This window comes from Manacus vitellinus, unplaced genomic scaffold (assembly GCF_001715985.3).
Source record: "Manacus vitellinus isolate BGI_N305 unplaced genomic scaffold, ASM171598v3 scaffold_25_pilon, whole genome shotgun sequence".
Lineage (NCBI taxonomy): Eukaryota > Metazoa > Chordata > Aves > Passeriformes > Pipridae > Manacus > Manacus vitellinus.
Window position 1 is genome coordinate 2,255,058 of NW_021939882.1, and position 15,548 is coordinate 2,270,605.

The 15,548-nt window shown below is 37.9% G+C and overlaps 1 protein-coding gene across 1 annotated transcript; it reads left to right on the forward strand.

The window, feature by feature from the left end:
- The first annotated feature begins 1,936 nt into the window (after positions 1-1,936).
- On the forward strand, positions 1,937-12,139 carry UBLCP1 (ubiquitin like domain containing CTD phosphatase 1). The gene is made up of 10 exons (XM_008931818.3): positions 1,937-2,130; positions 2,491-2,582; positions 3,031-3,116; positions 3,209-3,324; positions 4,354-4,452; positions 5,398-5,435; positions 7,635-7,733; positions 8,185-8,301; positions 9,634-9,761; positions 11,117-12,139. Exons 1-10 carry the CDS (start codon positions 1,977-1,979, stop codon positions 11,142-11,144), a joined length of 957 nt encoding a protein of 318 aa, XP_008930066.1. The 5' UTR covers positions 1,937-1,976; the 3' UTR covers positions 11,145-12,139.
- Positions 12,140-15,548: the final 3,409 nt, after the last annotated feature.

Consider the following 15,548-nt stretch of genomic DNA (forward strand, 5'->3'; position numbering starts at 1 on the left):
TAAATCGGTGCGATGCTACAATTTCACAGCACGACTTCAACGCCTTCTCTGTGACCTTCCAATCCATTGGCTCCTGGTGGTCCAAGGGCCTTGTGAAGGCTCAGGAGGTGTAATTATCCCAAGGAAGTTGTATTTCACAGCACCCAGCCCCCATGGTAGAGCCCTTCTCCCCGTGTGTTCCTCTGCTTCTGATCCGCTTTCCTGTATTCAGTGATTCGGTCCCGTAGTGTTTTGTGGGATAAAGGTGCCTTGTCCCTGATGCTGCTCATCGAGACGGGGCTGTGGCTGTGTAAGGATCAAGGGTTGGTCAAGTGCTCAGCTTTGGAGGGATGAGCATTTCAATTTAGCACTAGACAGAGACTTGAGAAGTTTTCTTGCAGTTCTTTTCCTGTACATTTCCTTGATGTATGAATGATTTGAGGTGTATGGTACAGGTAAGGAAACAGGCAAATAAACCCTTCTTTCTCTAAACTTAGTCCAAGGATTGTGGACAGCAATAATTTATGGCAGTAACCCTATGTATCAACGTTGCTTGACATTGCAGCCTTAATCTCAGTCGAACCTCTTAGTGCTTCTAAGACCCCTTCTTCATGAGTTTTTCACAGTATAATACCAGGTCCCTATCTGATTTGAGAATATTCGGGGGAAAAAAGGAAAAAAACCATTCATTTTTTGTGATACCACTTTTCCTCTTCAGTTTGCTTTCAGGACTCACAGGAGCAGTAGTGTGAAGGTGAGGCTTGCAATGTCCTCAGCAAGCAGGTTGTATCTAGCCTACTTCTCACCTGGTCTGAGCTTGGTGGGGATATGTGAGCAATTACTTGTTTGTTCCCAGTAGCTTTTACTGCATAAAAGAGAAGCATTTTGTCTGAGAGCAGGTAACCACTGACAATACAATGCTAGAGAGGAAGAAGAATCAGATTTTTGGATTCTGAGATTTTTTAGAGTTGTCAGACCTGCATTTATTGGTGTAACGCGTTTCTTGAAGGTGGATAGCCCCAGGTTTTTCACAGGTCTGCCCTCTATTTGAATAGCAGTCTTTTGAGGACAATTTAACCATCAGTGGTGCAGAGGCCTTCTCTGCATCTCCTGACACTCTGTATCAGCCTTTTCATACCTTTCTAGCTCCTTGATTCTCTGTTTCCAAGCCCAAACAGACAAAACCACGTTCTTAATTTTGCATTAACCTAAAAATCTTGGATTTCTGCTGTGTTTAATGTAGGACTGAACTGTTAAATACAGTTTGTATAAACGATGCTGTGTAAACTAAGGATAGTATAATTATGGCTGTTTTGTCAGCACTGCAATGCAAGTGCAGTTCTTATAGTGTAATTGCATTGTGTATGTTTTGGCTTTGTTTTCAAATTCCTACATTGATATTGCTACAGTGAGATGTGACCTGGGGTGTGTATTACTGCAGGTAATGCACAGTGAAAGGAATTAGAGAAATCCAGTGCCAAAAAAGGACTGTTGTGTTCAGAAAACTATTTTTGTGTGTTTACGTATTTTAGGTATTTAATATTTGCTGGTTTATTATCGCATGTGTAAAGGTAGCCATGGGTGGTTTGGTTGCATAAGTCTTGCAGAGGACGTTTCTGAGCTTTGCAATGACTTTTACGGTGCTGCAGTGCTCTGCTCGAGTGCTGGGTGTGCAGTGCACAGGCTGTACCTGCACAGAACACACAGCCAACGGTGAATGTGACATTGCTAAATACATCAAAGTGGAACTCAGAGCCCCAGTTCTAGCACTGCTCTTTATCCCTTTGTTTCAACACTTTGTCAACATGTTTATCATCCGCTCATGCGAAACAAACAGCTCTTTGTTGTGCAATATAACAAAAAATCAAGAATACTTTAAATAGATGTTGTGGTTTGTCTTCTGAAAAGAGCAGTTCTCCTATTTCTTCCTTACGTGATCTTTGTTTTCCTCCTGCAGCAGATTTTTCAGAAAACAATACTGAACATATGCTTCAAGGATGTCTCTCTCTCTCATAATAAAATGGGGTGGACAGGAGTATACAATAACCTCTCTGTCAGAAGAAGACACAGTGTTGGACCTGAAACAGTCTCTTAAAGGCCTTACTGGAGTGTTACCAGAGCGTCAAAAACTACTTGGGCTTAAAATGAAGGGTAACTATTCTTGTTTGATGTTTGTTATGGATGTGCCTGAGATGTTTAAGGACAAACATCCTCTAAACCTAGGCAAGATGCCCACTAACAGGGCATCTACCTCCCAGTTCTAGCTCTCAAGTGAACATGATACAGACATTTTATAAATCACTGGATATTGATTAATATTGATACATCTACCTGGTAATTAACTCAATCCCAGCTGAAACCAGGACACTGTATATGGAAGAGAATGATAATACAGCTTGGGATATCTGGGATTTTACAGGGAGCTTATTTCAGTTAAGCATGAAATGTATTGACATTTTTCTAAAATCTATCCCAGTAAAAAAATTCAAATATTACCTGTTTGTGTTACAGGCAAACCTGCAGATGATGATGTTAAGCTTGGAGCTCTCAAGTTGAAACCAAATACAAAAATAATGATGATGGGCACTCGTGAAGAGAGTTTGGTAAATATTTTACCTGTTTATTAGGTTAAATTTAATTAAATTTAATTTAAATTGCGATTTTAAATTTTGAATATTTCAGTCATCATTTGTTAAATTATATAGTACAGTAGATTTCTGTTTGCATTCATTTTTCTATGTAAAGTTAGCTTTCCTGAAGATTTCTGAGAGCAGTGTGTATTCATGAAACTCCTGTATTGCTCTGGACTTGAAGTACAAACCTATTATTATGATATTCACTGACTTCTCAGATCTGATCGATCATCAGTATACTTTAGTAATTCTTTCCACTGCTTAAGTGAAATCATTTTGGTTAAATAGTATTTTTGTCCTGTAATGTGCAGTAACAGAAACTTGATATCCATTGTTATTTTCCTTCTGTGATTCTAGTTATCCTTTATTATTATTATTATTATTATTATTATTATTATTATTATTATTATTCCTTTAGGAAGATGTCCTTGGGCCACCTCCCGATAACGATGACGTGGTTAATGACTTTGATATCGAAGAGGAAGTTGTGGAAGTAGAAAATAGGTTAGGAGTTTTAGCTATTAAAACAGTTTGTTTCTTATTGAATGTAGAATGTGCATTTTAATTAACTGTAACTTTTTGCACTGTTACATTAGGGAAGAAAATCTACTAAAAATTTCCCGTAGAGTTAAAGAATACAAAGTGGAAATTCTGAATCCTCCTAGAGAAGGGAAAAAGCTGCTGGTTCTAGATGTTGATTATACGCTTTTTGGTGAGTTTTTATGTAACTTGTGGGATGTTTTTGTTTAAGAGCTCGGTTTATTTGCCAGATCACATTTCTTGAGTTTTGCTTTGCTGTCTTATACAACATACCTTCTGCTTTGTATGATTTTGTGGTCTTCTGCTCACATTTTAAAAAGCATTGGGCTTTTAAAATGTTGCATTGTGTTGATTTTAGTGCAAGAAGATATAAAAAAGTGGCAATTTAGTATTCTGTCTAAATAACCTTTCTCTTGACACCTCGTGTTTTGTGGCAGGGCAAGATACTGTAAGATAGTCATCCTGGTCTGTACCTGATTGACTCCATTTTTGGGGGAGATGGGACAATAGCTTCAAATTTTATTTACAAATTATTACTAAACATTCACAAAAGCATGTTTTACCTGAAAATTCTGTCAAGCTGGTTTTTTTGGAAGCCAGAATTTTCCTTCTGACTTAATTCTTTCTGGGATGTAGGTGTGTCATGGCAGCATAACTGTGAGTAGTAAATAATAGCTTTCCTTTTTGATGAGATTTGTTTCCAATCTAAGATCAAAATTCAACCCATTACTGAGTTTAAAATTTGTATTTAAAGGTCTTCTGCTAGCAGGTTTTGGCAACAGTTTTTGAATTGGAACAGGCAATGTTTGCATCTCTGAAATGAGCTTGATATATGCTTACAAAATAGCTAGACTAGGTTTTAAGGAGTCTGTTTCATATATGTCCTGTTACAAATTTGCTAAGTGCACAGATGAACTATTTGTTCTGACTTTTCAAAGATACTCATACTCAGAGAACTGATTTAATTATTAGCTAAGCCCTCAAGGACTTCTAAGGATAAACAGATAAACATCCTCTCTGCTTCTTCTTTCTGCCTTTAAAACAGGGATGGTAGTTTGCTATGAATTCATGCATGATCTTATAGTGCCTCAGTGTTTCCCTCATGAAACTCTTCAGGTCTTTGGATAGATAGGAAAGTCAGTCTGAACTTTAATAACTTATACTTTAATAATGAATTGCTTATCTCTTATATTCTTTTTAGACCACAGATCGTGTGCTGAAACTGGGGTAGAACTGATGAGGCCATACCTTCATGAATTCCTGACTTCTGCATATGAGGATTATGATATTGTAATTTGGTGTAAGTTTTATACTCAGTACCTCAGAGTTTAGAGTAAATTGTCATTCAGAGCAGACACTCCAGGTAGGAGGTTTTTATATTACTTTTTAGTGTGAATCACAAGATCTGAAACAATACAGAAATGTTTGGCTGTAAGTCACACAGCTATTAGGGATATTTTAGAAAAATCGTAATTCTTATGTGAAAAAGCTGACAGCAGTGGGTCTCAGCATCACTTTACTGAGTGTTACTTTGTACAAACAAACAAGTGCTTGAAGTAACAGAACTATATAATCAACATTCAAACACTGTTTGATAGTGATCTTTAAAAATAATCTCCATCCAGACAATACCTAGTGAACTTCCAAATGAACCAAATTCTCCTGTCTACAGGGATGGTTGATCCTTTGCCTTTGCATGCTGTGTTGTTTCCTGTCCAATAGCTGCAGAACAGACTTTAGCCAGAGCAGGGTTCAAACCATATTAAAATTATATTGCAAAATGTCATTTTCATAGTCTGGAACAATATTTCTACATATTCTTAGGTAAGTGGGCAATGTTGAGACTTTGTCCTTTCCAGACCTTATGTATTCTTATCATTGCTTCCAGGAGGAAATCTGCACAGGCAGAGTGATTCCTCAAACCAGGTGTACTCCATTCCTTATGGTCCTGCAGACTGTAGAGTTTAGTAACAGCTGATCTAGAAAATGGTTTCAACACCTGCACTGCTTATCTAGTTCTTCATCTGAAAAGTAAGCTTTTCCAGATAAGAACAGACTTCCATGAAGGAAGACTGTCTTTAAGGCAGTAACCTTACAAGCTGCAGTAAAGATAGATCTTTCTGAAATTAAATTTTGTGTAAAAATTTGACTTATGAAGTGAGCAATTTCTTGGCTTATTCATTTTTTGCCTGTTAATGACTTATTTTGATAAAGTATTCTTTCTGTTTTCTCCCATTTGTTTCAGCTGCTACTAATATGAAGTGGATTGAAGCCAAAATGAAAGTAAGTTGTCCTAAAAATGTGTGATTGGTTCCTGGTTTGGGTAACTCTTCGTGTAGTTGGGCTCATCTTATCATTACAGAACGGGTTAGAAGCTGGGGAGGTTGTATGAATCATAACCTTGGTATTTTAAATTTTCATAGTCACTTTAAATTGTCTCCATCAAAAAACTAGATTAAGTCTAACTTTAGAATTCCACACAAACTATCAGCATAGGTGCTAAATTTAGCAGAACTAAACTCAAGTCAGTACCTACTGAAACTTGGATTCGTCACGCAGCCTTCACAGTTGCTTTCATCTCACCTCTAATTATAGATCTCTAGTCTTTAAATGTACTTTTTTTTAAAGGAGCAGACAGATGTGAGATGCTGCTGTAGGTTATCAAGAGGAAACTCTTCATATTTATCTTTACCTATTGCAGCTGTGTGGTTCTGTGACTTCCTCTGCCTTATTAAACATCCTGTAAGAGCTCTTCTTTCAGTGCTGGTTTCTTCCGTACTGAAATCGGGCAGGAAGCCAGTTTTGCACAGCTAACCCCGTGGTAAACATATTTACTGTCAGGCTTAGCTGTAAATCTAATGAGCTTACTAAGAATTGCTGTGTGTTTGGTTGGTGGGTTAGGGCATTTTATAAATCAAAGCTTGTTTCCATCTCAGGAAAAGGTTTTCCAAGTTTAAGCTTTTATATCTCCACTTATTATTATACACTATTTTTTTCAGGTTCTAACAGAGCAAAGCACATTTTTTCTAGTGTTCTCTTCCTCAAAATAATTAATTTCTACAATTTTTTTCTAAACAAAAATGCCTCAGAGTGATCTCAGAAATGGGAACCTGTAGTCAGAACTGTAAAGTGAAGTTAGTGCAAGTACAATCAGTGTTGAGCCTTGCAAACTCTGTACTTCATGTGGCAGTGTTACATGTTTATCTCGTGTCTGTCAGTGTAGTGCAAGGATTTGATCTTGTGGAAAACCAGTGTTCAAAACTGGGCTGTTTCCCCTGCACTCGTCACCTTTCTACATTTCTAGTTTGCTTTCCCAGCCCTTTCATGTTACTGAATCTCTCTCTGTACCTGCTCCTGAATCTTGATCCATTGAGATTCCTACCACTAGATCCCACCTGCTGTTTCTCCTTAAACTGGTGGCACCAGGGGTGCTTATCTACAAAAGTTTCAGTTTTTGTCAGGGAACAGTGATCCCAGCAATGCTTGGCACTGAAGTTTTTGTTTTAAACTACAAAGCAGGAACAGCACTAAAAAGAAGGGAGTATCAGATAACCAAATTTAATCTCTCATTTGCCATCTATTTATGCCTGGAATTCAAACAGTCTAGAACAGCTGGTTCTGTCAGTATAACAGGATACTGACCCAGGCAGGTAGTGCTTTTCATTTGCCAGATTCACTTTTTCATATGAAAGCAAATCAGTTACATGTGGCTGGATATTTGCAGGAGAGCTGCTTCAGTGGATATTTTCTCCTTGTTATGTAGCTTTGCATATTACTGCTGTTGGACACACCAGAAGTCATCAGCAATATCTGTGTTATACCATGCCAGCAGATTTTACTACTATTCAGCATTTGAAAGGAATTGAAATGGAAATGATGCTCTCTCATCTAGTTAAAGTTTTTTAGCTTTAAAAAGGACGTTTTCCTTCGAGTCTTTATCCCAAGAGTTATCAAATCTTTAAAGTGCAAACTGACAGATTTCTGGCTTACGTCTGGGACATGTGCAGGAGGGAATGGTAACAATGAACTGTTACAAATATTTCATCTTAAATTGGGCTGTGGTTTGTGCAACTCACTGTAAGGAACAAATAGCAGTCAGTACACAGTTGCAATAGGTAGTAAAGTTGAGGCATGTAGAACTCGTGAAAGATTGTGCATAAAGGTACGAGCAAGGCCTCTCTGTATTTTGCCTTTTCTGCAAAGTTGCTTTGATTTTATGCTGACATCAGTTTTTAAGTTACTGCCACTAAACACTGCAAAAATAAATTCCTATCAGCTTTTTTCTCATGGTAGAACAGTGGACATTTATGATTCTCATTGTGTAACAAATTTAAATTGCCCCAGATATCTATTTTTAGCATGTCTCTGGTAATCCTCCGCTGCTCACCCTGTGACAAACAATGTGTTGTAATTGTGGCTCCAGTTGTTCAGCAGTAAAACTGTCTTAATTAGAAGCTTTAATAGTAAATTTTTATGATGCAGGAGCTTGGAGTGAGTACCAACACAAATTACAAGATAACTTTCATGCTGGACAGTGCTGCCATGATAACAGTGCACACTCCTCGAAGAGGACTAATAGATGTAAGTACCTATTTTCTCCTGATCTTTTTCTACATTCAGCTGACTTGTTGCCATATCCTTTTGGAATATTCAACAATAAAGTTGTGCTGAAGTTTTCATGCAAGAAAACTGTAAGAATCTTGGAATCACAGATTTTTTTTGCTACTGAAAGTCTCTATTAATGTTTTATTTTGAGTCATGCATTTGTATGTCACAGGTTTCAAATCAAATAGTAGGTAACGGTTGCAAGAAAATTTAGTACCAACAGAAAGCTTATCCTTAATGTGGAGTATTTATTATGTTATATTATTTCACATATCTTCCTGTATTAAAGCCAAACTACCTGCTAATGCTAAAGGAAAAGAATACAAGTGTCTATTTAAGTTTGGAATCAGGTTCCTATAGATGGTATTTTCAGGTCCTGTATATGATCTGATTTGCCTCAGGTACCTTGTATGTGTTGTATTTCCAGGTGAAGCCTCTTGGTGTTATCTGGGGAAAGTTTTCAGAATATTACAGCAAAAAGAATACTATTATGTTTGATGATATTGGCCGAAACTTCCTAATGAATCCACAAAATGGACTCAAGGTAATGTAAACTGGAATTTTCATTTATTATTACTTTTTCTTCATCCTTCAAATAGTATTTTCTCATACTTCTTAGCCATATCATAAGGAAAGGCTATTCTTAACTAGAAAAGTTGCGTATTTTATTTTTTATTTACAGTGCCATTTGTCTGGATTAATATTTCCCTAAGAGTAGTATTAAATAAACTTTGTTTCACTATTAACTGAGCTTTTAAGAGACTACCAAAATCAATAAAATTATGATTTATGTTTAAGTTATACCTGCAAGCTATAATTGAACTGGGCATTGCTGACAGGCACCATTGAAATATATGACATTCAATCTCAAGAGTGGTCATATTAAATAGAAAATAAATCAAATAACAAGTGACTCTACTTCATGGTAGTATGCCAGTGTAATCACAAATGTTCTCTTTGGATAAATAATTAGTACCTTGAGCTGTTTTGACACAGAACAGCAAATATTTCATTTTATACAACTGTCAACCAGTTTGTGCTCCGTTATTAGTGCTGGTTCTGAATAAGAATGAAACCTAAATTTCTTCGTATATATGATGGTAGAGCAGTGTGGTACTAAGAGAAATTTCATACATTTCTTTTAAAATTAAAAAGATGTTTTCAAATGCAGGAATTCAAGATTTCTTTGAAAGTATCCATGATGTGAAAAGGGTAGCAGTTGATGAGATCTAACAAGATGATCTTAATTGGAAGGAGAATCAGGAATAGCAAAGATCTTGCTGGGAGAGAATTATCCAGAGAGGTCCCTCTAGCTCAGATTTGAAAGGTGTTGTCATTAACAGCTGCAGACAAAAACATTGAATCACTAAAACAAGGCCCAGGTATAATGTATTCCAGGCTTAAAGCAGCTGTCTGATAAGCTCTATTTCTGACATCTCTTTTCACAGAAGCTCTGATTGTAGCCAAAGGCTTTTTATTGAAAAAAAGCATCTTGTTCCAGTGATGCCACACAGTTCATAATGCAGGGCTGAAAACCCCTCTTGTGAAAATCTCTGTGAAATCATATTAGAAAATGTGCCAGTCCATTCCAGATCATTTTATCAGTCTGTCTGGGAGGGGAAGGCTCAAAAAAGTGCAAGAGAAAACAAATTTGTTCCAGGGTGGTGCAAAGCAAAACCCCCACAGTCCAGTTTGCAGGAAGAACAGGGCAAATTGGATGTGACCACTAATGGAAAGGTTTTTCTTCCTCCTACCTGTAGGAAGTTATAACTTGAGATAGTACTGAAAATATACCTTAATTAATGGTAAATGATAAAGAATCTAAAACTTTTTTTTGTGAGCCAATGGTTATACTCAGTTTATTTATTTCTTGTAGATAAGGCCCTTTATGAAAGCACATTTAAATCGGGATAAAGACAAGGAGCTTCTAAAGCTCACTCAATACCTCAAAGAAATAGCAAAACTAGATGACTTTTTGGAGCTGAATCACAAACATTGGGAAAGGTAAGAACAAAGTCAAAATTCTTGCTTCCTTCTGTCCCTGACCTCACATGTTTTGCTTGAGGTTGTCTCTACAAAGACCAGAAACAGTGGAGCTGATGAACTTTGGCATCACTTATGAAGTTATGAAGATCCTTCAGTTTGAGTAGAATTTTAATAAGGTTGTAGTGTTTGGGCAAGTTCCCTAAAATGATAAGATTTTGACAGAATGCATCTGTGTTTTCATACTTCTCCAGTATTCAGGACTGCCAATTATGCAATTATGCTTCCTAAAAGGAAAAGAATATTTGAAGGAACCTGATTCTTGGAAATCTCTCTCTTTTCCCTGCAAAGTTAGGCTGTCAGTTCAGATCCCAGCTCCTTTGTTAGGTGGCAACTTTTCTGGCAGTTACTTCAGAGCTCTGGGGTGTTACAGAGTGGTTCTCTGTCACTACCCTGGTTGTGTGGTTTCATAGTATTCATCAGCTCCAAGTTACTGTGTTATGAACAAGAGTTTTCCAGGTGCTCAGGGCACCAGTTATCATCAACCTAATTCTTGGTAGAAAATAACTAGATGAAGTGTTTGGGCAAAATTCTTCTTAATGGTTTTATGCAACAGCCTGAAGCTTCAATGCATGTGAAGAAAAGTGTGTGCAATTTGCTGTTTGAAAACCACCTGTTCAGTGCTTAAAAGAACAGCCTTGCAGGCTTGGTACAATTTTCTTTCTTGTTTCTGATTAGACAGAAAGTCAAATGTTAAACCTTAAAAGCAGTGAAAGTCACTGGATAACTCACACTGTCAGTGAAATTGGTTGGATTCTTTTTTCTGGAGTATTTGCAAAGCCTTCACTGTCACACCACGGATTGTTCCAGCTCTAGTGCTAGGAGAGCTGTGGGATCAGAATACAAGCCATTTAACATCACTCAGATTCTCTAAAGAAGCTGGTGGAAGGCTGTTCTTTTCAGGTTATGCTGGATCACTGTTCACTGAAGTGCTGAATTTATTTGAAGGAGTGCCATTACTAATGGGCCTTTTTATCTTAAGGGATGTAATAGCCACTTTTCCAGCTGATGTAATTTTCCATCCTCTTTAAATAAAACAGGTTTCCATTTCCTTCCTCCCTTTTGTTTAAAAAGCCTGATAGAGTCTAACTAAAAACATGACTTTAAATTACTGTAAGATAACCTATCAGGGAACTGAAAAATGTTGAAATCAAATAAAAATCATAAGTGGTGTTGATTGCATTTCTAGTCTGGGGTTATCAATAGGGGCATTGTTAGTGAGAAAAGAAAGCAGATTCATACTTTGATCTTAAGATCCTGGATATATTTGTGCCTACCTCTTATGTTGTGAAAAACTGTACTTTTATTTCTTTCAGGTATCTTTCAAAGAAGCAAGGACAATAACACTAATAAAACTGTGTGGCACTGAGTTGAAGGGAACATCACTAAGATCATTGGACTTTTCCTTGCTTTTATGCTAGAGTATAATAGTGCTGGACACTGGACCCAATGCCAGAATGACTGCTAAACTTGGTCTTCCAGTTGGTTGGTTGTGGGTTTTTTAAAAGATCACAGCAATAAGCTCAAAGTGGGAGAAACAAGTCAGTTGCTTTTTCTTGCATTCAGTTCTGGCTTTACTTCTCAAAATACGTTCCTCTCCTTTGCTGCCCAAGTACAACCATAACCATCAAAGACCAAAAAAACCATTCTGAAACTAGAAAGAAATATTTAGACCAAAAAAAAGTTGAGTAAAAAGCCAACCTTGGCAGTGTATGAATTGTATAAGTCCTCTATTCCCTCCATCTTTAGAAACAGTCTCCCTCTCCCATTCCAGTATTTAAGTCTATAAATTACAAGTTGTCTAAGTTTGGTATGTATTAGTATGTCAGTGTTTCTCTGTGCAAGACAGTAAGATGGGAAAGTACCACCTCTGTGGCAAATTTACCCCAGTATGTGAACTTGTACTATAAAGCAGTGTTTACTGGAAAACAAAAGATTGAAGTTTGAGGGAGAGAAACCCACTGTTATTTGGTCAGTGAAAAGCAGTCTGCCTGAAAAATTCCCCTATGCCAGATAAAGGGTTTAAACCTCAGATGGGAAAGTCACATTCCTAACAAAGCATGAACAAAACCCTTGTTCTCTTCTAGCTAAATCTTGTCAAAGTGCAAACACTGTGTTTAAATACAATATTCAGCCATACTGTTCTTAAAATATCATTTACTTGCGCTGCTTATGCCTGCACTAGAGAAGTGTGATGTGACTGCTGTTTGGCATTTCCAACACTTGTGCATTATGCAGTTCATGTATTTGAAAGAAGACTGACCCTTTCAAATAAAAATGGTATATATTGTTCTTAAGGAACTATAGCAGTTGTGTAAATAATAAAGACCTTTTTCATAGTTTGTGTCCTGTGCTGCCTTAGACATTTAGCTTGCATAATAGAGAAACCATCGATAATACTAATTTTGGGGGTTTTGGAGGATTTATTTGGATTCCAGAGACACGGGTTTTGCGTCAGTAGTTAAGTAAGAGACTGGTATGTGCCACTGCAGATTAGGGCAGTGGTGCTGAATAGTGGAGCACCAGCCTGGCTGGGAAAGGAACCTTGACAGCACATGTCAGACTGTCAGGACAGCAGGCACAAATGAGCTGTTGGGCTGAGCACACGAGGCTCCAGCTCAGTGACCTGTCAGAAAATATAGTTTCATATCCACAGCTCTGTGTGGTTTAGTGCCAACCCAAGCTGTGTTTTAAACTGGTAAACCAGAAACCTGATGCATAAAAATCACGTTTTAGGTAAGTGTGGAAGGTGAATATCTGGAGTTTTGTCTCCTCGAGCTGATTTCTGATCTAGAAGCTGACTGACTCCTGTACACACAGTCCAGGGAGGCTAGAACAGTGATCCTTTACTGGAAAGGCTGCAGCCACATAGATAATGGAATGTAGGACTGGTACATGGTGCAGTGGAATTCCTTTGAATTTAAACAATTGAAAAAAGTCAAGACGCTGCACTTGAATCACCTGTAGAGTTTGTTGTGGTGGGCAGAGAGAGAAAGCCAAACAAAGGGAATGTATTCAAAGACATGCCCATATTTTTTGCTTAAAGTTAGTCTACTAACAGAAGGTTAACAGTAAATGAGCAATACTCCTTCCTTTTGCTTTATACAAGGAACATTTTAAAAAAATCCATTTTGATTGTCTTTTATGTCGGTGACACTGCGATTTTGTCCCAGAATTTCAGAGTATTTGCTGATCTGAAATAGGCTAAGAAGGTCCAATATCCATAATAATAGAATTGGAGGTGCTCAGGAAGATGACAGTGGGTCACTCACAACAGCTCCTCACTGTACTACATGGCTTCTCTGGGCTATACATACAATATGATTCTGTGCCAAACCACCAGAATAACTGCAAGGATAAATGGCTAGTTTTCTGCTTAGCTCTAGAACAACATATTTATTACTTATAAATTCAGAGGAAAACACCTCTGCTGATTTCTTTGTTTTGCCTTTTCAATAGAGAGGGCAGTTTTGACTCACTTGCATTTCCAAAGTGTAGTTGAGCCTTGGAATAACTATTAACAGCAAAGTTTATAAGTTGCCTGTTAACATTTACTTTCCTTTTAGATTATATTGAGGTGCCTGAGAAGTATTTGATCAATGGCTTTCATAATCTCTATTAAAAGAAATAGGATTGAAGCATAATCAAAGGCAATGTATGGCTTAATTACAGAGCTCGTAATTTACCATTCTGCAAAACTCTGGGGAAGCATTAAATGGATTCTGAAATATTCCAAATATTTTCATGTGTCAGAGACTGTACCAGGCTCCCAATACATGTCAAACATTTTGTATGTTGTTCTGTCTGATTATTCAGACCAGAAGAGACAGTTCATTTTAAAATGAAGTTATTTCAGTAAGCCCTGGATATCTGACAACTCCAATTCCTCACTGTGGCATGAATGCTCATCACTGGAAGTACATGGAGTGACAGCTGAAGCCAAGAACGGAACTGCAAATTCAGCTCCACAAATCCTGCTGCATGACTGTGAAATCTACAGCTAGTTGCCAATTTTTATTCCTGACTTGACATTCAACTGACAGCAAGTGGATGCCAAAGGGTTTAAGACAATTTTCCACTCTGTCTGTTCAGGATGTATTTAAGACTGATGTGAGAAGCACTGAACACTTGCCCCCAGTAAGACAAAGGCCAGGTAAAAACTGTATTTCAGAGGGTAAGAAAAATACTCAGTTCTCCTAATTCATTACAGCTGCTTAAAACAAGAAATGCTGGTGTCAGAGGACAGAATCCTATTTGCATTACACTATTTTACATTGCACTATTGGCATTGCAGCAGTTGTGGCAGGTGCTACTGTGCAGTAGTTTGGATGACTGCTGCATCCAGTGTAGGGTCCTGATGAAGTGCTTTGGCTGGGGGATTGACAGAGAAAAATTTCTGTGAAAAGAAAATGTTGAGAGAGAGAATAACAGGACTAGAAGAGAAAAATACTGTTCTATCCTAGAGAAGACAAGGCACATCTTCCAAGTGTTACGAGTTTCCTGTGTGAGTAATATTAGCAATATGCTGTTATCAGTGAGTGGTGCTGACATCTGTGCTTTGAATGGGCTCTTCACTAATGAGGGCATGTTTTAGGTATAAGCAACCCAGAAAATTCAGTAAGAACTGCTTCATGGAGAGATGAGCATCTCTGGTTAGGTTTTCCTAGAGAAAAGGTAAAAAATGGCTCCAGTGGCTCATGGTGCCAACTTTGACTCTCCTGGCTTTACCTGCTGCACCTGGTCTGCTTTAGATCTGTGTTTCCCAGCCCATCTGTATCACCCCCCATTATCCTTTAGATCACTGGTAATCACACAAGGCCTCAAGCTCCCCATTCATTCATCTGCCCTTTTCTAAAGGTGTTTTATAATAGGGAATTTCAAAATGAACTATTTATATACTGATGAGCTTTCTCATACAGCCCCGAGCTTCATTATTTATGCTTGTTTAGGAAGTTTGCTCATCTCTGGAGATCCTTTGATTCTGCTTTGAGCACTTGGATGCTCATTTAGTTCTCAGGAGTCTATGCAGAGCTTGGCCCGTGTCCTTGCCACACACAGACACATACAATGCCATGTCATTAATTTCTATGTCTCTCCTAGCAAATAATTTTCCTACCAGTTCATTTTCTGTTAAGAATGGGTACAAGTCAAAGGGAACTTGTTCTCAAATTGCATAATGCTCTGAGCACTATGGGTGGGGTGCCAGGCACAGCAAAAAGTGCATCATTAACATTGCTTGAAAGTTTTTGTTGGGTTTTTTTTTTCCATCCACTCTCTAGTTGGAATTGCACACTAGCTCTGCTCACCGCCCACCATTTGTCAAGGTGTTTATATATCAGAAAAGAGCAGCTTTTATCATTTATCATGGCAGGAGCCAGGGTTGGTTGGAGCTCATGCATGCAAGGGGACTGGGTGACCTGGAGCAGAGCCTGTATGGGGCACTGCTGCTGAGTGATGTCCCCTCCTCCACTTGCAACACCCCAGAAGACTGACCTTGGTGTTTTGAAACACTAAAACTGCATCAGATTTTTAGTGCTAAATATCTGTGGTGTTAATGCATTTGGTATTCAACAGTGGGAGCCTTGTTCATCACTATTTATGCTGCTCTTGAGAGGAAAGCAAGTCAAGCTCAGGATTAGAGCATCAGAGAAGTCATAGTTCAATATAATGCTTGAGCAAAACATCTCAACCTTTAGATTTGATTGGGCTTTTCATCTCCAGTCTGTTCTACTTGCTGCAAGATCAACC